This window comes from Myotis brandtii, unplaced genomic scaffold (genome assembly GCF_000412655.1).
Source record: "Myotis brandtii unplaced genomic scaffold, ASM41265v1 scaffold18, whole genome shotgun sequence".
Taxonomy (NCBI): domain Eukaryota; kingdom Metazoa; phylum Chordata; class Mammalia; order Chiroptera; family Vespertilionidae; genus Myotis; species Myotis brandtii.
The window spans coordinates 13,164,257-13,187,396 of record NW_005356674.1 but is presented as its reverse complement, the minus strand read 5'-3'; the positions used below and the strand labels follow the sequence as shown (position 1 = coordinate 13,187,396).

The following is a 23,140-nucleotide window of genomic DNA, read 5'->3' as shown; positions in this document are numbered from 1 at the left end:
TAGATGACAAAAGATAACAGAAGGTCAATTGTTTTAGTTTAACAGACATTTATTCCTTTAGTTGAACAACCTCTACACACAAAACAGATGGTTTGAAATTTGAGTGGAAAGGAATTTAGGTCTTAAGAGGTTTTATGAGTTTGCTACATGTTTTCTGGAAATCATTTAACCAAGCCTTTTAAGACCCATGAAGAAAATAAGAAAAATTGGTTAAAAAAGGAAACCAGCAATTAGGATTTTAGAACTAAACTACCTATTAAGTCAGCAAACCCAGAATTGGAAATTGGAGCCAATTCCTCTTCTATATTTCCTACACGCTCAGATTCACCCTGGGAAACAGAAACCTAGTCTATTTTAAGACAAGAGGCAAACATAATGTGGTGGTATGCTTTAACATTAAGGTAAACACAAGTGAAGGCCTGGAAAGTTTGTGGAATGGTAAGGATTTTGAGGGTAGTTTGAGCAGGGATGAGAAAAATAACTGTAGACAATGCCCAAGGTTAGACTGGAAACCTTAAACTTGTACTGACAGCAATACATGACTATTCTCAGTAACATTATAGGAATAATGGATATAGTGGGTTGGCCCAAGATGACTTATAAGACTAAATGAACTAAGCACAAGTACCCTTAAAGTCAACTGCATTTTCCCCCTTAATGTGGCTAATGGGTTCATAATAGTTATAACACAACACACCTTAAAGTTAATTCCCCTTCTCATTTGTTCAATTTCCATCAGTTTCAATACACACCAATGTAATTACTATTACTACTTTGCAGGAAATTCAGTCATGGGATTGAATAAGGGCTTCTAGCGTTTATGTGAAAGTGAATGGTACTACGGAGATCAAGCCAGTTTTGTTTAGGTAAACTAGAATGTTTAATTTTAAGAGAACCCTCTTTCAACAGAATCATTCAATTCTCCTAAAAAATGGTGGCATCCTTTTAAACTTTTCTTCTTTCAGAAGCAGCAGTTATATTGGGTTAATCTAAAAAATGTGAACCCCCTACTTAACTTTCATTTTTCTGCACAGGACCATGAGAATAGATTAGGTTATCTTTCACATTTCCAAGCAAAATTCAAACTCCAAAAAACAGCTCCTTGAGAGTAAACAAGCAGAGAGCACTGCATTACCCTAATAAAGCTGTAGGTTTCATCACATGCACCAACGAATCTACTGGCTAGTTTTGCACTCCTTCACAGAATGTTACACCTATACCAAACACTGACATAGGAAACTCCCTAATAAGATGAAGCAGCGATTTTCAATCAGTATACTGTGGCACACTGGTGGGACACAATTTTTAAAACATGCAATACCTGACTAGTCAGGGGCACTAACCTCTAGCCCCCTTAGATTGTCAAGTTAAAAAAGAATTGATCAAAATACCTATTTTTGGTCAGATTGGCAAAACATTACTTTTTGGTGTGCTGCAGAATTTTAATAATTAGTTTATGTGTGCCATGAGATGAAAACAGTTGAAAATCACTGACATAAAGCCAAGACAAAAGCGTCTATCTTATGAGTAATGAGACACACCATCACTTATAGTCTTCAAACATTATTGCACTTTAACTTTTATAATGTGACAATGCATTCATGACAATCTGCAGACTAGTTTTAACAAATCAAAGAACACTTTTAAGCAGACATGACTGTCCTAAATTGTTTATTAGGTAAGGATTTTACAAACATTACTTATATTAGCGGTAACGGTGGAGCTGGAGAGTATTGCGCCTTCTCCAAGCTGCACGGCGAGATCCACCAATAGTGTGGTGGAACTTGTGGCCCTTCCCAAGGCCACGGCTCTTGCGGCCCGCTGACGTCAGCCCTCGCATCTCCCTGTGCTTGTGGACTGGTTTGGTGATCCACTGGGTGTCAGGATTTCTTCTGATAGCTTTATGGAATGGATCAATGAGAATAACCTCAAAGAATTTGTACGTGGAATCTTCACCAACCCAGTAAGAATTCAGGACTCTCAGAGCCCCACAGTGGCGTCCAGCTCGCTCCTAGAAGAGGAAAAAGGGTCAGCCTCCCACATTTCCCACAGTAGTAAATTCGGAACCAAGAATTCTCTTTAGTTCATCACTAGACAAGAGACTACGGCACCCAACCATAAGTATGAAAAGGTAAACTACTATTCCCTACTATTAGCCCCTATCTAATGAATGGGGTTTGTGAATGCCTTTAAGGAATGAATAATATCTGGCTAACAAAATTTAGGATTCTGGAACTCACCTTTTTTCTAATACAACAGAGGGGGGAGGACAAGCAAACTTCTTACAAAAACCTTAACATTTAGCGTATTTTAGGCACTGCAGGCCACAATGGTCTCTCTTGCATAGCTTTGCCTTCTTTTTACTGTCCTTCAAAAGCTTAGGTTCCACAGGTTCACACTAATCATAAAACACTTTCTGACATATATGAGCAAAGACAAGCTAGTAACAGACTATTTATAAAGTCTTGTCTTCGACAGAAACTCGACCAATGTTAATAGTAAAACTCACAAACCCCATCTAAACACAAAGGGCTCCCCTAGGCACAAGTTAGCTATCAGAAAAGTTGCACAAACCAGTCTACATCACCTCCGGGAGGTAACCAATACAACTGCTTCTCAAAGACCACTTACCTCGGCAACAGACTGAAGACTTCGCGCAAACTTCAGCTGGTTAACGCCGTGATGGACCAGGCTTGCCGTAGGTCGCACCCTTAGGAACAGGGCGCTTGCGGCCACCGCGGCGCACACGAATCCGATATATGACGTAACCTATAAACAAAAATCACGGTGATTTCATAAAAACCACAGAGTGCAAGACTCAATGACATGTCACTTTTGCGCCTACATCAAATATATTCAGACCGTAAGTCAAATACTACAGACCCAGCGATGGTAAAATGAACATCAGTTTGAGATTCACTTTTAAAAAAGAACACAAAACGGTTATTTTCCAAGTCCGTTGTTATTAACCACAGAGATAGGGATTAACTTCTCATTCTCACTCTACACCGTTATTTTGCTTTAGTCCAGACTCATGCAAATTTGTAATCTACAACACACCTGCTAGAGCAGCTAGACAACTATTTACTGGTCCACAACCTCAATGTGTTGACAGCTGAGGACAGTCGCTGCCAAAGAACTACGTGAAGGAAGACATCGGGGCAATAGCTGCTCTTCCTACTCACCAGCCCCTAGCCTTCCCCGGGGAACAATTATACCCACGCACCCAGGCAGGGCGCACTCACCTTGCTTGGCCTTGTAGCCCAGCCTGCGCGCTTTGTCGGGCCGGGTGGGGCGGGGCGCCCTGTGGAGCGCCGAGAGCTGGCGGTACTGCCAGCAGCGCACCCGGAGAAGGAAGCGCATTACATCCGACTGCTTCTTCCTCCATAGCTCCTGGATGTACTTGTAAGCGCCCATCTTGGTTTACCTTTGAGATAACACCGGGTATTAAAGGCTGCGTACGTCCATCTTAGCTCCCCACCAGCCACAAGGCAACCACTGCGGATGAAAATGGCTCTGCACAAACTGCAGCGCGCAGCTAGCCTGACCCCCGCCGCTGCGTCCACGGGAAGCGGCGCTCAGTCACTTCTGCGACCCCAGAGAGGGCAACGCAGCAAGGCCCTCGGCGCATTTTTTTTTTTTCCTGCACGAATGAATGGCGCAAGACTTAGGCCCTGAAGGGGCGGGTCACTGCGGCAGGCGGCATCCCCAAGGGCCCGGCCCCGTCTGCAGAGACCTCGCCGACAATACAGGGGAATGTTGCCGCCGCCAAAAGGTTAACTCCCTAGGAAAAAGCATTTACTCTACCCAACCGACCGACTCGCTTCAGGAAGCCCTGGCCCTGCCTCCTATTCCTCTGCCCCACGCCTCCCTTTCCTTCACGCTCTGGGCCCAGCTCGAATTCGCGCCGCCATCACACCATCCCCCGGCCCGCCCCGGCGGCCGCCTCTCCGTAACCCCGTTGCCCCGCATCCTGATCAAACTCACGCCGCACAGGAGGCGGGAGAAGCTCTGAGGACGCAGCGTCTCCGAGCCTGGATGGCCCGGGCAGAGGGAGATGAGCGGCGGATGAAATAGCGTATGTCTCCAACACGGCTTACCTGATGGCTGCGGCCAGACGGAAAGGAAGAGCCTCTCTCCCACAATCCTCTCTGGGCTCCTCCCCCACTTCAGCGAAACTCTTTCCGGTAGAAAGCTGCGGCCTCCCAGAGCCTCATGGGACATGTAGTTCCGGCAGAGCGCCGGGTGGGCGGAGTTCCGCCGGGAGGGGGCACAGCCTTCCTCATTGTCCCGCCCCTGCTCCTCTAGGCGACAGACCTTGCGGAGGCAGCGGCGGGCGTTCCAGACCCGCTGTGGGGGGAGGAGGCGAGCTGGGGGCGGGGCTCCGGTAGCTGAAACTTGCCGGGGAGCCGGGCTGCCAACGCGCCGCGATCCGCGGGGTCTGCGGAGGGCACAGGTCTGTGTCACTTTGTGTACCGGTACGTCGCTTCGCGCACCGCAGGCTCCTCGCTTGAGGTGTCGCTGCGGGAAACGCTGTCCCCTTCCGACCCCAGGACGGGCGCAGGGGTCTGGGGCCCCGGGGTGCTCCGACCGACCCCCGCGACGCTGTCCCCGCCGCCAAATAAGTCGCTCCCGGTCCAGGGGCTTCGCGGGTCGGAGCCCGCGGGCCAATCCGGCTTTAGCCCCCGCAGGGCCAGTGACGAGGGGTTTTGCCCCAAATGGGTCCGGGGGAGGGAGAGCGCGTTTCCATTCCCGGGTCTTTCCTGCGTGAGGATTTGGTTCCAGTATTGCGACGTCAGAACCACAATTTTTTAGAAAAACGCAATATTTATTTGCCGAGACCTGGCTGGCAGGTGCGCCTGTTTAGGGAAAAAATGCTGGCTTTTTGTGTTGCGTTCTTTATGTAAAAAACGGTTTACTCGCTTTTTTAGCGTCTCCAGAGTATTTTAATACAATGGTGTGGTTTAACTCTACAAGTTCTAAGTTTAAATGTAGCCAATATTTAAGAGAATCCTATTTACTTTCTAAATCATTAGAGGTTTTGGTTATTTCGCCCCTATTTCCTATTTTACTTTCCTTTTTTTTTAAAAAAGGAAAAGTCCGGCTTACCATTCATTGCACGAGCCTTCACATAGTTCATTGATTCCATTAACAGATATTTATGAAGCGCCTGACTGGGGCCGGGCAGCGTCCCGCTCGCTGGGGGTGCAGCCTGGTCAGGGCTTCCTTGGAAACGGGCCATAAACATGGTCAGATGTCATCTCGGATGGTCAGTGCCACCGACAATGTCAGAGGTGGGGAGTGTTGAGGCGGCAGTTTTGGATGGAACGTTCGCGGTGAGCGAGTGAGAAGCCAGGATGGAGAGGAGACCTGAGAGAGTGGGGAGCGGAGGAGATGTGCGGACCAGCGCCGCGGCTGGAGTGTGCCTGGATGAATGCGGGAGCAGCACGGAGGCAGTGTGGCTGCAGCCAGCCATACACACAGGAGACCAGGAGATGAGAGACAGGTGAAGGTTATGAGGACATGGGGTTTCCAACCTGCGCAAGATTGGCAACCACTGGGAGATTTTGAGCAGAAGGATAACTTTATGTGATTGATATATATATTAGGAAACAAAAAATAAATTTATTTATTGAGGGCCACAAAATGCAAGCGATATAAAAATCAAAAGCTTATTTGGGCCCAGCCCGTGTGGCTCAGTGGTTGAGCATCGACCTATGAGCCAGGAGGTCATGGCCCAATTCCAGTCCCGGCACATGCCTGGGTTGCGGGCTCCATCCCCAGTGTGGGGTGTGCAGGAGGCAGCTGATCAATGATTCTCTGGCATCATTGTTGTTTCTTCCTCTCTCCCCCTCTCTCTTCCTCTCTGAAATCAATAAAAAATATATAATTTTTTAAAAAAGTTTGTTTGGCTTTTATTGGTTTTTCTTTTGTCAAATGGGGGTAGCTTACACATTTTTAAAGGATCCTTTGGATTGTAGTTTTGAGGCTAAAGGGGAAGGGGAAAGTGGAAGCAGACAGACTAGTAAGGAGGTTGTATTAGTTTCCTGTTGCTGCTGTAACAAATTATAGCAAATTTACTGGCTTGAAACAACACAAAGTTATTGTCTTCTTGTTCTGAAGATCAGAAATCTCATTAGGCTAAAATCAAGTTGTCAGTAGGGCTGTGTTCCTCTTAGAGGCATGAGGGGAAAATCCCACTTCCTTGCCTTTTCCAGCTTCTAGAGGCCATTGGTATTTTTTGGCTCCTGACCCCTTTCTTCATTTTCAAAGATAGCAGTACAGTATCTTAAAATCACCATGTCTTCCTTTCTGACACTCTTGGGTCCCTTATAAAGACAGTTGTGCTTACACTGGGTCCACCCAGATAATCCAGGATGATCTCCCCACCGCAGTGGTCATAGTTTAATCAGAGCTGCAAAATACCTTTTCTTGTATCAAGTAAAATACTCCCAGGTTTGGGGGTTTATGGCATGAGTGTCTTTAAGACCAGGTGAGGGAAGTTGGTCGGAAAGTGGTAAATGGTTCAGCCTGGATGTTTCAACCGTGTAAAGCAGTGGTTCTCAACCTTGGCTGCACATTAGAATCACCTGGGAATCTTTTTAAAATCCTGATTTCTGGGCCTCATCCTCCGGAAATTCTGTTTCTTTGTTACTAATGTTGTGGCCTCACCCCATAACAAAGAAACAGAATTTCCGGAGGATGGGGCCCAGAAATCAGGATCTTAAAGATTCCCAGGTGATTCTAATGTGCAGCCAAGGTTGAGAACCACTGGTGTAGAGGATTTACTGATGGATCAGAAGTGGGGTGTGAGAAAATGAGTCAAGGTTGATGACTGCAGACAGGGTTGGATGAATCATTTGGAAAGGAGAGTCTGGTGATGTGAATAACCACTGCTAATTTCTTTTCTTTTTTTAAATATATTTTATTGATTTTTTACAGAGAGAAAGGGAGAGGGATAGAGGGTTAGAAACATCGATGAAAGAGAAACACCGATCAGCTGTCTCCTGCACACTCCCCACTGGGGATGTGCCCGCAACCAAGATACATGCCCTTGACCGGAATCGAACCTGGGACTCTTCAGTCCACAGGCCGACACTCTAGCCACTGAGCCAAACTGGTCAGGGCCACTGCTAAGTTCTTAATTAGATCTTGCAGTTTTTAATTTGTAGTTTCTCTGTTAGTTTTGCAAAATTTGGATTGGTATTTCCAATTGATTTTGAGATTCCCGAGGGTAAGGATCATTTCTGGTTTTGTTTGTTTCTAATGCCTGGAACTATGGTAAGCCCTCAGTAAATATTTATTCAATGAATAAAAGAATGGTAAGCTGGAATCTGCTTAGGATATTACGTGCAGTACTGTTTGCAAAACCCTTTTAATGTATGTAAATGTGCTCATGAATGGATAGTAAAAGTATTGCGCACAGTATGTGATGTTTTCATAAAAAAATATGTAGTGTCGCCCTAACCGGTTTGGCTCAGCGGATAGAGCGTCGACCTGCGGAATCAGGGGTCCCGGGTTTGATTCCGGTCAAGGGCATGCACCTTGGTTGTGGGCACATCCCCAGTGGGGAGTGTGCAGGAGGCAGCTGATCAACATTTCTCTCTCATCGATGTTTCTAACTCTCTATCCCTCTCCCTTCCTTTCTGTAAAAAAAAAATCAATAAAATATATTTAAAAAAATTTAAAAAATATGCAGTGTAGTTTCCCCATGTGATGTTTATGTCATAGTATCTGTAATATCTTTCTATGATGTTAATAGTGTTTCAGTATTAACATTTTTTCTGATTACATAAAAAGGTTGTGTTTTTCTTATAAAAGTAGAATGATTTCCTTATCTAAGGAAAAGAAGTATTCCCAGTTTGGGGGGCTGTTTTTGATGGCTCTTCAGAGAATATGGCCCAAGCTCAGCGTTTTCCCCAGGAACAGACCAGGTCATGTTTTCATTCTCTAGCAACATTACTGATTAGCCTGGAAAGCAAAGCAATATATATTTAGGACTGCACAGGATTTTGCCTATTAAGCATGTTCTCTTCGTCATTTACAGCAGATGAATTTTAATAGGTCACAGAAGGAATGTATTGTCCAGCAGTTTCTTAAGGTGGTTACTGTAACCAATAGCTCTACGTAACTACTGCTTTTTGTGTTAAGTTCAGTGTTGATGTAGTTTTTGAGTAAGCATTTTCCATCCATAGCATTACAGTGTCAGAAGGAACCTTCAAGTTCACAATCCATCTACTCTGGAGCCTTTCAAACTCTCGAAACCTAAATTTACAGGAGACTTGGCCATCCCCAGGATCTATTCGTGTGATTCAGTGTCCATGCAGGGACTGCAAATGGCCTATTTTTTTTTTTTTAATTTGGAAGGAAATGGCACATATTTATTGTATTGGGGAATTATTAAACATTATAATGTTTATAGAATGAAGCTTTTAGTAGGTTTGGTTTGTAAATCTGAGTATATATATGAGCATAACTACTTCCTTACTTGTAATGTGAGTCTTTGCCATTGTTACCATATGTAGAAAATAAACTATTTTTGAATGTGCATTTCATTCAAAATCTTACAGTAGATATTCATTTTAAAAAGGATTCATACTTTTTAATAGATGGTAGCAGGCCATTAATCTTCAGCCTTATGTAGTATTATTGTTTCCCACTTGAAAACAACTAGGTACCTAGGATGTTTCGGCTGTGCTTTGGTCAATCACACCCCATTTTGTCTTTTTCTTTTTAATGATGTAAAATATTTAACATGGTCTATTCTGTCTTATCTCTTTCCTTTTCTGTTCTAAAAAACCTTAAAATCCTTACCCAATGTTTGAGTTATCTCTATTCAGTTACTTTTACTGATTGTCCTTCATGGAGATTTCTGTGGTATACTGAAACAACTCCCTCCCCCCATTTATTTATTTACACGTATGCACAAAATCCTATATTATAAAAGCCTAATATGCAAATTGACTGGTCAGTGTGCCTCATAGCGACCTGTCGTTCGCCGTTCGGTCGATTTGCATATTAGCCTTTTATTATATAGGATGAGATGATATTAAAATAATCATAAATTCAGAGGTATGTGCAGAAAACCTTTTAAAACAGGCCATAGTTGCTGACATAGGAAATAGCATACCGTATATGATCAGTGTTACACAGAGCTCTGCCCTGAGAATTTTTGTATTGCAGTTATGTTGAAAATATAAAGAAAATAAAGTGATGATTATTTCTCTACTGATAAAATGTAGTGTACTACTCTGGAATTGAATGCTCTGTTACTACTGTGCTACAATAATGGTAGCATTAAAAATTCTTCCTGCCCCACCTGGCTGGTGTGGCTCCATTGATTGGAGCCTCGTCCTATACACCAAAAGGTTGTGGTTTGATTCCCATTCGGGGCACATACAGGAGGCAACCGGTTTATGCTTCTCTCACATTGATGTTGCTCTTGCTCTCTCTCTTTCCCTCCCTGCCTTCCTCTCTCTCTCAAATCAGTAAGCATTGCCCGGCCAGTGTGGCTCAGTAGTTGAGGGTCAACCTATGAACCAGGAGGTCATGGTTCGATTCCTGGTCAGGGTGCATGCCCAGGTTGTGGGCTTGATCCCCGGGGGGGTGAGGGGGCACGCAGGAGGCAGCCAGTCAATGATTCTCTCTCCTCGTTGATGTTTCTATCTCTTTCTCCCTCTCTTTTCCTCTGAAATCAATAAAAATATATTTAAAAAATAAAGTATCCCTGACCGGTTTGGCTCACTGGATAGAGTGTCGACCTTCGGACTGAAGGGTCCCGGGTTCAATTCCAGTCAAGGGCATGTACCTTGGTTGCTGGCACATCCCCAGTAGTGGGTGTGCAGGAGGCAGCTGATCGATGTTTCTCTCATTGATGTTTCTAACTCTCTATCCCTCTCCCTCCTTCTCTGTAAAAACTCAATAAAATATATTAAAAAAATATTTTTTAAAAAAATAAAGTAAAATCAGTAAGTATGTCCTCGAGTGAGAATTAAAAAATTTATTTTTCCTGGAAAAAAATTATTTTTCCTGATAGCTGATTAGTGCTGATGTGGGTCATAAAAATTACAGAATTTGCTGAAACTGGTTTGGCTCAGTGGATAGAGCGTCGGCCTGTGGACTGAAAGGTCCCAGGTTCGATTCCGATCAAGGGCATGTCCCTGGGTTGCGGACACATCCCCAGTAGGAGATGTGCAGGAGGCAGATGATCGATGTTTCTCTCTCATCGATGTTTCTAACTCTCTATCTCTCTCCCTTCCTCTCTGTAAAAAAATCAATAAAATATATTTAAAAAAAATTACAGAATTTGAGAAAATAAAGTAGGGTTTGGAAGGGTATACCTTATTCTATATATCTTTTTTTAAATTTGAAATCCCCCCTGTGTATGTATTACTTATTAAATTTAACATAGAAAAAGAAAAGGTTGATTTCAGTGTATACAATTTTAAGGATATTCTGTTCTCTTTGCAGTGCTATCCTGAGACAAGATGGGAAAGGGCTGCAAAGTCGTGGTTTGTGGCTTGCTGTCTGTGGGGAAAACAGCAATTTTGGAGCAGCTCCTTTATGGGAATCATACTATTGGTAAGATTATTTTTCTGTAGGTTCTGGGAACTGCTAGGGGTTTTGTTGGTCATACTAACCTAAAGATGGGGGACAGTACACAAAAGTGAAATCCAGAGGGACCAAAAGGATCATAGAAGTCAACTGATGTTGAGAGAGGAAATAATAGGAGAGAGAAAAAAAAACACATCTTTTATGATAGCGAAATTCAAGAGTGCTTGCTGAAAGTTATACCTTTTATATATGTAGTTTCCTGTGTATTTACATGACGAATAGTGGTTTTGGAGTCATAGAAGCACTGATGTAAGAATACACTGAATGATCTTATTCTATTTCAAACATGACTTTCCAATACAGCTGTATAGGTTTTCAAAATGGAAGAAACAGCTGTTTGCTGCAGTATGACCTACTTTTGTGAATTGGATTATCTCATTCATTGAGCTGAGTCATGATTAAATACTCGCTATATGAAACAGGCTGTGATGCAGCCTTGTGAGAATACAGAGGTGAAGAAGACAGCATCTTTGGCTTTAAGGCGATCAAACATTGCAAATTGGAATTAAATGAGGTTTGTGTTGGAGAGATAAGTAGAATCATAGATCTTTGAAGTATCTCTGGCAAGTAGCTTAGAGCAGCAGTTGCCAAACTCTCAGACCTCACTGACCACCAGTGGTCCCACGGACCACCGGTTGCCAACCGCTGGCTTAGAGCACATTTCTATCTTACTTTTAATAACTATTTTGATGAGCTTTGCTTCTCTTCCACCGTCTCAAAATATTTAGCAATTTTGGTTAAATCCATACATTCGGTTTTTATCATGGTGGCTGTGCTAGCGGTTCTTAACTTTTATGGTTTCTGAATCCCTCCTGCCACAGATGCTGCACTATTCTTAATTTTTCACCTCCAGATTCTAATTTTTGGCTGTGCAAAAAAACAAATTATGCTCAGAGGGAAACAAAAGAACCCCTTTACCTTCCTAAAACTCCAAACAGCTTTTGTTTATATAGGCTATATTTTTACTGTATTAGAAATTAAAACAGAAATTTAAAAAGTACTTATTTATTACTTAAAATAATAATAAGCATCACATACCAAGATAACACGTTTATGAAAAATTATGTCTTCAAAATAATTTAGTGAGAAGAGCACCGATTTACGTTGTTGAAAATCTAATGTCTAGTTGGGTTATCGTATCTACTTCCTCTGTGTTCAGTCTGTTGTGATATGTTGCTTTAGTTTAAATATATGAAGAAAATGTGGCCCTTTTCAGTATGGAAATGTGTGTTCTTCATGTCTGAATTATTTTGTTGATCCTTTTCCCTTCTCTGTGTTCTCTATGCTGGATCTTCTAGACTAGTGAACTAATTTTTTAATTTCTTTCCTGTTTTCTTTCTCTCAATATTTTGTTCCACTTTTTGAGAGTTTTCCTTATCTTTATTTCCCAGCCCTTGTGTTGAGTTTTCACTTCTTTGTATCCTGTTCTTATTTTATGGATGTACTATCTTATTTCTTTGAGTATAATATTGGGTAATTTTTTTTTTTTGGTAAGTTTTCTTTTTCCTGCATTCTTTTTTTATAAGGCGTTCTTTTCTGGTTTTGGTCTCCCTTTTACTCAAGCATCTGGTAATCCTAGGTTGTCTCCTCATAAATAAGAATGGAGGATTAAAACGTTAATTGAAAACTGTAAGCATGTGGATAGGATTTATGACTTTGAGCTTCATAAGGTGACCTGGGTGGGGCATTTTGGGGGGAATCCTAAATGTTACCATATTTAGTATTTTATCTTTTTCACTGGCCAGATTCTCCTAATTCCTCAGCCTAAAGGGAGTTATAGACTAGTTGAAGAGACAAACCTGCACAAATGAAGCAAGGTAGGAATGCATTTTACAAGGATCACCCAGGCAAGAAAGGGACTGAAATTGGGACATCAATGATGAATTCATTCATTCAGCAAACATTTACTAAGGACTTCCTATGTCTGTAAGTCAATTTGTTAGTCCTCAGAGCTATCAAGATAGGTTAGCTACAGGCCTGGCTCCATAGGAGCTTACACGCCAGCCTTGGAGGGGACCGATATGGGAAGGTTTAAGTATTAAATGGTGTTGTAAAAGGCACAGTAGGAGCAGAAAGGAGGGAAGGGGATGATCAGGAGAGGATCCATGGAGTTGACATTTGAGCAGTCTAGAAAGGATACAAGGTGTTTATTGAACTGTTGCAGCAGTTCAGGTGCCAACACACCAGTGGGCATGGAAGGTGGCAATGTATTGAGCAGGTGTTTCAGCAGTAAAGTGCCTCATGTATGATAACTTGCACCCACGTTTTCCTTGTTTAAAAAGAACTCTAAAGACTGCCCAGGTGGATGGTGATCCAGGGGAGAAAGCTAGATGGAGAAACAGGTATGGGGAGAAAAAGATAACAAGTTTTGTTAGTTTGGGGTACTTGCAGGACATTCACATAAAAGTGCCCAATAGGTGCTTGGGAATGAAAGCCTGGTGTTCAGGCCCAGACTGGACATATAACATGTTTTAAAATATATTTTTATTGATTTCAGAAAGGAAGGGAGAAGAAGAGAGAGAAACATCAATGATGAGAACTATTGATTGGCTGCCTCCTGCACTCCCCCTACTGGGGATTCAGCCCGAAACCCAGGCATATGCTCCGATTGGGAATCGAACCTGTGACCACCTGGTTCATAGGTTGATGCTCAACCACTGAGCCACACTGGCCAGGTTATAAATTTTTGAGTCCCATAAACAGACCTTGGAAATAGAGGAAGTTGCATAGAAAAAAAAAAGTAGCAAATTTACCTCAGGCCCTGTCCTTGGCTCTGATGGAGATGAAAATGGGACCACTAAGTTATTGAAGCTACTTTAAAAACCAGCCTTTAACCTTCCAATTTAGGTATTCAGATCTTTGACTCTTCTTACAGTAACTTTTAAAAAATGTGTAATATTAAATCTTTACTAAAATTTTTTCTATACAGAAGACGTGTTTTTAAAAAGCATGTTGGTCATTTACTACAACAACTACCTTTCATTTTAAAGAAGTTAGTAATGGAAATATGTTTCTTACATGTAGTCAATAGGGAACCTAGAAAGCCAACAACTTCTAAAGGACAAGAAAATACTCAACAGTTGGTACAATGATCCAATATTGGTACCCATGAGAGTGATTCCTTTTTCATCCCAGGAATGGAAGATTGTGAAACAATGGAAGATGTGTACATGGCTTCAGTGGAAACGGATCGGGGAGTAAAGGAACAGTTACATCTTTATGACACCAGAGGCCTGCAGGAGGGCGTGGACCTACCGAAGCACTATTTTTCATTTGCCGATGGCTTTGTTCTAGTGTACAGTGTGAATAATCTTGAATCCTTTCAAAGAGTGGAGCTGCTGAAGAAAGAAATTGATAAGTTCAAAGACAAAAAAGAGGTAAGTGGATATGTGAAAAATGCCAACTATGAATCATAATACTATTTAAATTGCAGCATGGAATATGGGGCAGTTAAAATATTTTTAGAGACTCACATTGTATTCACAGTACGTTGTGTTTTGTTTTTGTTTTTTTCCTTAGCCCAGGAAATACAGGACTGACCGAGTTCAGTTGGGGCCAGCATTTGACTTTCTGTCTCTGCTTGTTTTCATGTATAAACTGGATTTTAGGGACTCCGTATCTCAAGTTCTATATAGGCAGTTCACTTCATATTGTGTGGCAGCACTGTTTCCTAGGGCTCTTTATTGTCTCCTAGGCTAAATAGGAATCTTGTCTTCAGCCTTGCAAAAAAAATTTTTTTTAACTTAATAATGATTGGATTCTACCCATTTGACACTTAAAAATAAGATCCTTACCATAGTCCATAAAGTCTTACATGACTTGGCCCATGCCTCTCCTTTTCATCTTATCTTCATCATTCTGTTCCTTTGTCACTGTACTCCACTGACACTGGTCCACTTTCTGTTTTTCCAACATGATCATTTTGTTCCCCTATTAAGTCCTTCTCAGTTTCTGGTTCCCATCCCTGGAACTCTCTTATCGCAGATCTCTTTCCAGATCTTCACATGGCTGACTCCTCACCACCTAGGAGTACCCCCTATGATGTACTGGTTAACAGTGCTGACTAGATGTTCTTAACCTAGATTTTTACATTTTACTTTTATGTTAAACTTTTTATTTTGAGATAATTGTAGATTCACATGCAGTTTTAAGAAATAATAGAGAACTTTAGCTGGAGTCCCCCCAGTATTAACAACATGCAAAACTGTAGTACAATTTCACAACCAAGATACTGACACTTATGCAGTCAAGATACAGAACATTTCCATCACCAAAAGGATTTATTTTACCCTCTTATAGCCACCCCCACTTCTCTCCTATCACCACCCCCTCTTTGTCCCTGACAAACACTAATCTGTTCTCAATTTCTCTAACCTTGTCATTTTAAGAGTGTAACATAAGTGGAATCATACAGTATGTTAACTCTTGGCTTTTTTCACGCAGCATAATTCTCTGGAAAGTTATCCAGGTACTACACATATCAGTAGTTCATTCCTTTTTATTGCCGAGTGGCATTCCATGGTATGTATGTACCAAAGTTTAACCATTGACCTGCTGAAGGACATCTGGATTGACATTTATTTTTATTATTTTGAATACTTATTTACTTTGTGAATAGATAACATCAATGATGAGAGAATCATCAATTGGTTACCTCCTGCCCACAACCTGAGCATGTGCTCTGACCAAGAATCAACCAGCAATCTTTTGATGCGTGGACTACGCCCAATCAACTGAGCCACAGCAGCCAGGGCTGGCTCTTGCCAATTTTTAAGGATAATTGGGTGGGGACGTGGTCAGGCATGGAAGGCTTTAGCTACTTGTGTTTTTAAAAGTGCCCCTTTTCCAGTTTTTCCCCCTTTGCTTCCTCAGCCTTAGGTAGTTACAGGCTGTTTGTATTTCTGATTTACCAATAGGAGAGCCAAGACTTTTATTTTTTTTAATTTCTATCAGACTTTATGTTTTTATTGATTTTTAGAGAGAGAGGAAGGGAGAGGGAGAAGGGAGATATAGAAACATTGATGAGAAACATTGATAGACTGCCTCCTGCACGCCCCCTACTGGGAATTGAACCAGCGACCTCTTGATGCATGGGTCGAAGCTCAACCACTGAGCCACACCAGCCGGGCATCCTGATTTATTTTTAATTTTTATTTTTTTATTACAGTATCTGCAAATATCTAAAGGTAAATAGGAAGAGATCTAAGTGGATTTTGATTTTTGTTCTAATTTCTGTTCTTCCATCCTGTTAAGGGAGTCCTAATGGCTAATTATACGAATATGAGAGTTCTCTAAACATTTTTCTATTTAGAAGTTTTTCTAGTTCAAGGTATCCATCGTCTGGCCAATGACAGTAGGATTTTAATAGCGACTGAAACACTAAGCCTTTTATGGCGTAACCAAGGAAGCAAAAGGTTCCATAAAGGACACAAAAGATACAGCCCTCACTGATCCAACAGTTTATTTGCAGAGTTAGCCTAAGAAAGAAGGGAAGCCCTGTCTTTCACCAGCTATTCTAAACCACAGGAAGTCACAAGCTTCCCCCCCTTTTGAACAAATAAGTTTTAAGATTCCCTAAGCATGGGTTCCATAGCCCGTTCGGCTGCTCACCAGATGCCTAAGCATCATTCAGCTGGTGAAGATAATAGAACCTCTCTGGAAGGAACAGGATTCATAGAAAACAAGAGTACTCAAACCAAGTTTTTACCAGAGTCACATTTGCCCAGGAAACTCATTTCACACATATTTTCTCTTGCCAATCTAAATGTAGAAGAGAGAAAAAGGACTCTTTTCACACATATTTTCTCTTGCCAATCTAAATGTAGAAGTGAGAAAAAGGACTCTTACTGCTTCTAACTTTCTTTTTTTTTTTTTAACTGCTTCTAACTTTCATCGAAGCCCACAAACACGAGATCAGAGGCTGACAGGGTAAAATGCTTACCATTTTCAGCCAGCTGTGGTCAGATGTCCATTATCTCTTAGTTGCAGCAGTCTAAGGAATAAGCAGTATTCCAGCCAGTGAATTCTCCTGGCTGGCTCTCCAAAACTGGGTGTGTGTGTGGGGGGGTGCTCTAAAACAATTTTTCCTCCCATCTCCACCTCCTAAATTCTTCTAGCTGGGCTAACGATCAAATTATCAGAGACAGATTAACAGGAGAAAATCCAATTTTTAATACATGAACCCAGGGAATTCACATATGCTTGAAAATTCCAAAGACAGTGAGGCAGCATTGGGTACATACTACATTTTGGTCAAAGGAGGAGGAAAACAGGATCTTAGATGTGAAAAGTGAGAATGCTGATGTACCGGTAGTTGAGGAAGAGTGGAACACATGGCAGGCAAAACCTCGCTAGGCAACTCGGAAACAATGGGCCCCGGGGTATCTAGCTAACAGGCTCCTGCTTGGAGGCTTCCTGTCTGTCTGTGGTGGTTATGCTGAGGTCCCCTTCCTGAGGCAGGCTTTGCCATCTGAATCTCTTAGACAGGAGGGAGTCAAAAGTTCTTTCTGAATTTTGTTTCAGAAGAATTGAGTTTAAGATCACTATTTCAAAAGGCAAAACTTTTGGTCCCCCTCATTTTCAATGCAAGGTCTTTTCACCTCCTTTGTGAAATTTATACCTAGGTACGTTATTCTTTTTGTTGCAATTGTAAATGGAATTTTCTTCATTTCTCTTTTAAATAGTTTGTTGTCCCCTAGCCAGTTTGGCTCAGTGGATAAAGTGCAGGCCTGTGGACTTAAGAGTCCTGGGTGATTCTGGTCAAGGGCATATACGTATATGCCCAGGTTTCGGGCTTGATCCCCAGTTGGGGGGGTGGGGAGCGTGCAGGAAGCAGCCGATCAATGATTCTCTCTCATCACTGATGTTTCTCTCTCTCTCCCTTCCTCTCTGAAATCAATAAAAATATATTTTAAAAAAAGGTTGTCGTTAACGTATAGACATATTTTTGTATATTGATTTTTATCTTGTAACTTTATTGTTTATTTCTAATAGTTGTGGTGGTCTTTAGAGTTTTCTACATATAAAATAATGTCATCCACAAATAGTGAGTTTTACTTTTTCTTTTCCCCATTGATTTTTAGAGAGAGTGAGAGGGAGGGAAAGAAACTTTGATGTGAGAGACACATCAACTGGTTGCCTCCCCCACTGACTCCAACTGGGGCCAAGGATCAAACCAGCAACTGAAGTACATGCCCTTGACCAGGGAATTGAACCCACAGTACTTCAGTCTGTGGGCCAACACTCTAATCACTGAGCCAAACTGGCCAGGGCAGTGAGTTTTACTTTTCCCCCCAATTTGGATGCCTTTTATTTATTTTTCTTGCCTAATTGCTCTGGCTAGGACTTCCTACAATGAATAATCATTTGCATTTACTATTTTGCACATTTTAGCGTATAATTGATCAAGCAGCAGGGGTTCTTGAGTCAAAGAGTAAATATAATGCCTTCCATAGGAATGGTATGAAAAAGCCTGTTTCTCCATCCTTGACAACCATGTGTGATTAAACTATTGGGTTTTGTGAATCTCCTGGGTGAGAATGGTAATTTAGTAGTTTCATTTCCCTTAATATGAATGAGGTTGCGCATCTTTGGGCTTGTTTTAAAATGATCACTTTGGCTGTTGTCAAACAGACAGGGACAAGGTGAATAGCAAGGAGCTTAGCTAAAATGCTACAGCCCTGAAGCACTTGGACATTGACCCCATTGGAGAATTGAAGACAAACCAGCAAAGGAATCTAAGTGGCCAGTGAGGTCGGAGGAAATCCAAGAGATAAGGGTGTCCCAGAAGGCAAGGAAGACGTAGGGCACTTTAAAAAGTAAGGAGTAATCACAATGGGGGGAAAAAAAGGAGACATGTACTACTATTGGTAATACTTTAAATAAGAAAATAAAAAAAATAAAAGTAAGGAGTAATCAAACTATGTGAAAAGCTGCAGATAGGTTAAAAAAAAGGGGGATAAAGAAATGGCCAGCCTTCAGTAACTTGGAGGTCTTAACTGTTGTAGTAAAACAGTGAGATAAAGTCTGATTGGACTGGATGTAAGAGAACTGAACACAACAAACATAGCTCTTTGCTAGTTTTGTGTCAAAGGGTAAACATATTGTCTTATAAAGGAACAGAGAGGAGCTGGAGAAGGATTTGTAAAGAGTCTTGTTTTTATTTAGGTGAGACATACTGTGTGCTAATGGGAATGATTCAATAGAAAGAAAATGGATGATACAGAAGAGAGGATGATACAGGAGTGACATCCTTGTCCAGGTCAGGGAGGATGGGTGCATAGGCTTGGAAGATGGTAGCTTAGCTGTGTGGTGGAAACACGTGAAAGGTCTCTTCTCAGTGCTTGTATTTTCTTACTGAAGTAGTATGGACTCTGAGTAAGGTGGGTGACGGAAGAGATGTTGGAGGTTGGGGGAAAGGGCAAGGTAGATGTTGTCTTAGTTACAGAGTAAATGTAATATATTTGCTGGAAACCACCACCTCACCTGAGGTCAGTGGTTATGAATTTGGGTTTTTCTACACACGTTCAGTAAGTGATGTAGGCAGAGTCCAGTTAAGAGTTAAATGTAACCACAGTAGGGGGTTTATACCAGGTGAACACAATGGGATAATGACAGCAATGGAGTAAATTAAAATAACCGAAGCTGGGTGAGAAACTGAGATGAGAGGGGTTGAAGGACAGTGATTACGGTAGGAGAACCAGTGGATGGTAGGTCCTTGTGGTGTTTAGAACTGTGGTCGGGTGTTAGGAAGGTAGAGGTCAGAGTGGGATTCCCGGAATTGAGTTCATAGAGGAGAGCAGTTATAAGGGTAAGAGTTAGGATGTGTTCATGGTTGTGAATGGCTGAGGTTAGGAGAATGATTAAGATCTTTGGAGACAAGGTTACTGGACAGGTCACCCACATGGCTAGTGAAGTCACTAGGAATTATGACAAAAGTAGTGTGGGGTGACCACAAGCCAGGTCTCTAATGAACAGCAACAAAATGGGGGTGGGAAGCAGGTAGTAGCAGAGAATAGCGGCACCAGCCTCCACAGATTTAGGGTTTTTAGGGAGGGACACTGTTGGAGGTAGGAAGTCTGGGGCAAAGTGGAACAGTTTGTACAATTGGGGAGGAAAGAGAGATGGAGGTCAGCCTAGTACAGTGGTCGGCAAACTCATTAGTCAAATATCAACTGTACAACGATTGAAATTTGAGAGCCAATTTTTTAAACTTAAACTATATAGGTAGGTACATTGTTATTAACTTAATTAGGGCACTCCTCAGGCTTAGGAAGAGCCACACGCAAGGGGCCAAAGAGCCGCATGTGGCTCGAGAGCTGCACCACTGGCCTAGGGGAGGTATGTGAAGATGAAAATCTAGGTGATGAAGGATGATTGGAGGGCTTGAAGAGACAGTTCCTGCTGAGAAATGGGAGAGACTTGCCAGGAAACCCAGAGCTCCAGGGCGTGCGTGCTCCCTCCATCCTTTCAGGAAGGCATGGCCTTAGAGGCAGGAGCACAGCAGTGGCTCAAAGGTCCTAGTTCAAAGCTGTCCCCAGAGGAGCATTCTATGACAGCTCTTGGTGCACTTCCTCCACTTTCACATTATTGTTTTATTGGCTTTACAGTCAGTATCTGAAAATCTGGTGGTTGTTTGTCCTCCTTCCTTTTCCCTCCCTGGGGGCTTGTGACTGCTGGTTTTTAATCACCTGAAAACAGGTGCCTGGTGTATAGTAAGCATTTGTGAACGATTGCCTTGCATTTATTGTAAAATATTCCTGTTGGCCCATATGTCCAACAAATATTGAGTGATTGCATCGGGTAACTTTCTATGATTAGGAATAGTGTGAACACAACAAAAATTCCTATGCTCATAGAACTTAGTTTCTAGGGGTGCGGAACTCACAGCTCTGGGAGTCCTCTGGTGTATTTTGAAATACGTATAGGGAAACAGCACACAGTAGATAGTGAAACTGAAATGGAGGCATATTTCAGTCACACCTTTATCTGCATCCTAGATATGAATTTCCCCAAGTCTAGCTTCCATTCTGAGTTAACTTCACCTGTTGCTAATTTAAAATGTTTCGTAACAGCCTATAGAACATCTGCATCTTCAAAATTTATGTGTTGTTGAAAGTATTACAGATGTCCCCTTGGATTTTTCCCATTGACCCCCTCCATTTCATACCTGCCCCTCCCAGGCATTCACCACTCTGTTGTCTGTGTCCATGGGTCATGCATACATGTTCCCTGGTTAATCACCCCACTCCTACCCCCCTTCCCCCACCTTCCCTCTGAAATTTGTCGGTCTGTTCCTGGTTATATGTCTCAGGATCTATTTTGTTTGATTCCACACGAATGAGATCATGATACTTATTTCTCTCTGACTGGCTTATTTCACTCAGTACAATACTCTCCAGGTCCCTCCATGCTGTCTTAAAGGGTAAAAGAGCCTTCTTTTTAACTGCTGCATAGTAATCCATTGTGTAACTGTACCACAGCTTTTTCATCCACTCATCTGCTGATGGGCACGTGGGCTGTTTACAAATCTTAGCTATGAACCTCTGTGTTTTTAACAGAAATGCATTACAGGAGGAGTCAGGTTTGTGTCCTACTGTGTTGTCATTCAGGTTACCTCTGAGAATCAGTTTTGTTGTACCAGATTGTTAAATGGGACAATTTTTTTTTTATTTCTCCATTTTGCCTAGGAACTGATGATGTTGGCAAAGTGTGATCTTTGTATCACTTTTCCTCTCAGGTAGCAATTGTCGTATTAGGAAACAAGCTGGACCTTTCTGAGCAGAGACAAGTGGATGCTGAAGTGGCACAGCAATGGGCAAAAAGTGAGAAGGTGCGACTGTGGGAGGTAACAGTTACAGATCGGAAAACTCTGATTGAACCATTCACTCTCTTGGCCAGCAAACTTTCCCAGCCCCAGAGCAAATCCAGCTTTCCTTTGCCTGGGAGGAAAAACAAAGGGAATTCTAGTTCTGAGAACTAAAAATCAGTGCCACAATTGTTTGTTGAATAGCGATTGTCCTTAAGTATCTGTGAACATATTTAAAATAGGCCATTTGTAGCTACTTTTGGTCTGGTAGAAATCCCTAAGGAAGCAATTTAATGCATGTAAGGCTATAATTAAATTATTTGGGCTAAGCTTATTATTGCCTGATATGAAATAATATATTTGCATTCTGGTTGCTTGAAACTTGTCCCTGATATTAGCACCTTTGTTATTTATATATACACACCTATAAGTAGTGTCCCTCCCCCTTTAATGTTTCAAAAGCTATCATTCTGTATAACTTTATGCATTCTTAGCTCAAATATAACTTTGTTTCCAAAAAATTCACAAGTCATTTAATGCCTAGAATTATAAACTGGCATTTTTTGTGTGTCCAAATTGGATCAAACAGTAAACAATTTGAATGCTAAGCTGAATTTTATCTACAAGAGATCTTGCTAAATAGAACAAACCCTGTGGTTTAGCTTTGTTCAAATTACACATTTAGCATGACTTGAAGTAGTCGGTGGTATAAATATATTCAAACTGTTTCTTTAGAAAACTGCTAGGCACATAAGGACAATAAATCTTGTTTTCCACAAGGAATACTATACCTCCTGGAATAGTTTTATGGACATGTAGTCATGTGGATAAAATGTATCATAAAAATACTGGACTACAGATAGTCTTCAAGTTGGATATCTGAGTTTGTGCTAAGGCTCGCTGAAGATTTTTGGCAAGATCTGATCAATAGAGCTCACTGTATTTAGCAAATTTCAATTTTGTTACTAATTTTAAAGGTAGGAAACAGGCTACTTAGTGGTTTTGATGTGAAAGCAGTTAACTATTTGATTTAAATATAAAACATGAAATAAGCTGTTCAGCAAAGAAATGTGAAAATAACTAATAAGTTTTAACATCGTCAATGGAATGCTTTTAGATTAGGCTAGTGCTACCACTGCATAATTCTTTAAAATTTCTCATCACAAATACATTTTTTGGTCTAAAATTATTGCTTAGACAAGGTTGTCATTCCCTATCTGCTCTCCCACTTATAGCTTTTTCCCCTATGTATTTTACATAGAAAGATAAATACTTTTACAATTATTTTTAGATAATATACTAGATCATCTTGCAGCTTTGCTTTTTTCTACTGAACTTAGATCGATGCTGGAATGTTACCATATTCCTTTTAAATGCTTAATGAATGTGTATGTACCTTCACTCCATGCACCTGGGTGAGTTTCTCTGGAGTAGATACAAATAGAATTGCCACATCCAATAGATATGAACACTTAGGTGCTGTCAAATTGCCCTCTAATGTGGCTGCATTAATCTATCCGTGAGAGAACCCACTGCTCATGTACTTGCCACCACAGCATCTGCAACTTGGAGATGCTTTTTAAAAGATGCATCTTTGAGTACATTTTTGAAAGGTGACAGGTTCAATTATCTAAGCTTTTCTAAGACACCTCAAAATCTATCCTGCAAGGCTGTTGTATAAATTAGAGTTACATACCAATCCATTCAGTTTGCAATTAC

General features: G+C 41.5%; 2 protein-coding genes and 1 long non-coding RNA gene across 6 annotated transcripts; 1 reads left to right on the top strand and 2 right to left on the bottom strand.

Annotated features, from left to right (window-relative positions):
- Positions 1-1,641: 1,641 nt before the first annotated feature.
- RPL15 (ribosomal protein L15) lies at positions 1,642-4,183 on the bottom strand. The gene is given in 5 exon segments (XM_014537587.1): positions 1,642-2,011; positions 2,632-2,688; positions 2,690-2,769; positions 3,246-3,427; positions 4,101-4,183. Coding segments are annotated over 4 exon segments (615 nt in total). The 5' UTR covers positions 3,418-3,427; positions 4,101-4,183; the 3' UTR covers positions 1,642-1,705.
- A 106-nt stretch (positions 4,184-4,289) lies between these two features.
- NKIRAS1 (NFKB inhibitor interacting Ras-like 1) lies at positions 4,290-22,822 on the top strand. Of its 4 annotated transcripts, none has more exons than XM_005863648.2 (4): positions 4,290-4,456; positions 10,471-10,581; positions 13,750-13,991; positions 21,353-22,822. In XM_005863648.2, exons 2-4 carry the CDS (start codon positions 10,488-10,490, stop codon positions 21,593-21,595), a joined length of 579 nt encoding a protein of 192 aa, XP_005863710.1. In that variant the 5' UTR covers positions 4,290-4,456; positions 10,471-10,487; the 3' UTR covers positions 21,596-22,822. The 4 variants fall into 4 exon arrangements, with proteins under 4 accessions (XP_005863710.1, XP_005863711.1, XP_005863709.1 ...); XM_005863649.2 differs by having other exon boundaries at positions 4,290-4,478; XM_005863647.2 differs by lacking the exon at positions 4,290-4,456 and adding an exon at positions 12,360-12,431 and having other exon boundaries at positions 10,497-10,581.
- LOC106725663 lies at positions 12,856-21,482 on the bottom strand. Its single transcript, XR_001361592.1, has 3 exons — positions 21,472-21,482; positions 13,870-13,949; positions 12,856-12,940 (listed from the first exon to the last, which is right to left on the bottom strand). It is a non-coding gene; the product is annotated as an uncharacterized LOC106725663 (long non-coding RNA).
- Positions 22,823-23,140: the final 318 nt, after the last annotated feature.

What these genes read in the sequence shown, in the direction of transcription:
- NKIRAS1 (XM_005863648.2), top strand. Translation starts at nt 10,488, where the DNA reads ATGGGAAAGGGCTGCAAAGTCGTGGTTTGTGGCTTGCTGTCTGTGGGG. An exon ending in TTATGGGAATCATACTATTG is followed by an intron (nt 10,582 to 13,749) that starts GTAAGATTATTT and finishes TTTTCATCCCAG; the next exon opens with GAATGGAAGATTGTGAAACA. An exon ending in AGTTCAAAGACAAAAAAGAG is followed by an intron (nt 13,992 to 21,352) that starts GTAAGTGGATAT and finishes TTTTCCTCTCAG; the next exon opens with GTAGCAATTGTCGTATTAGG.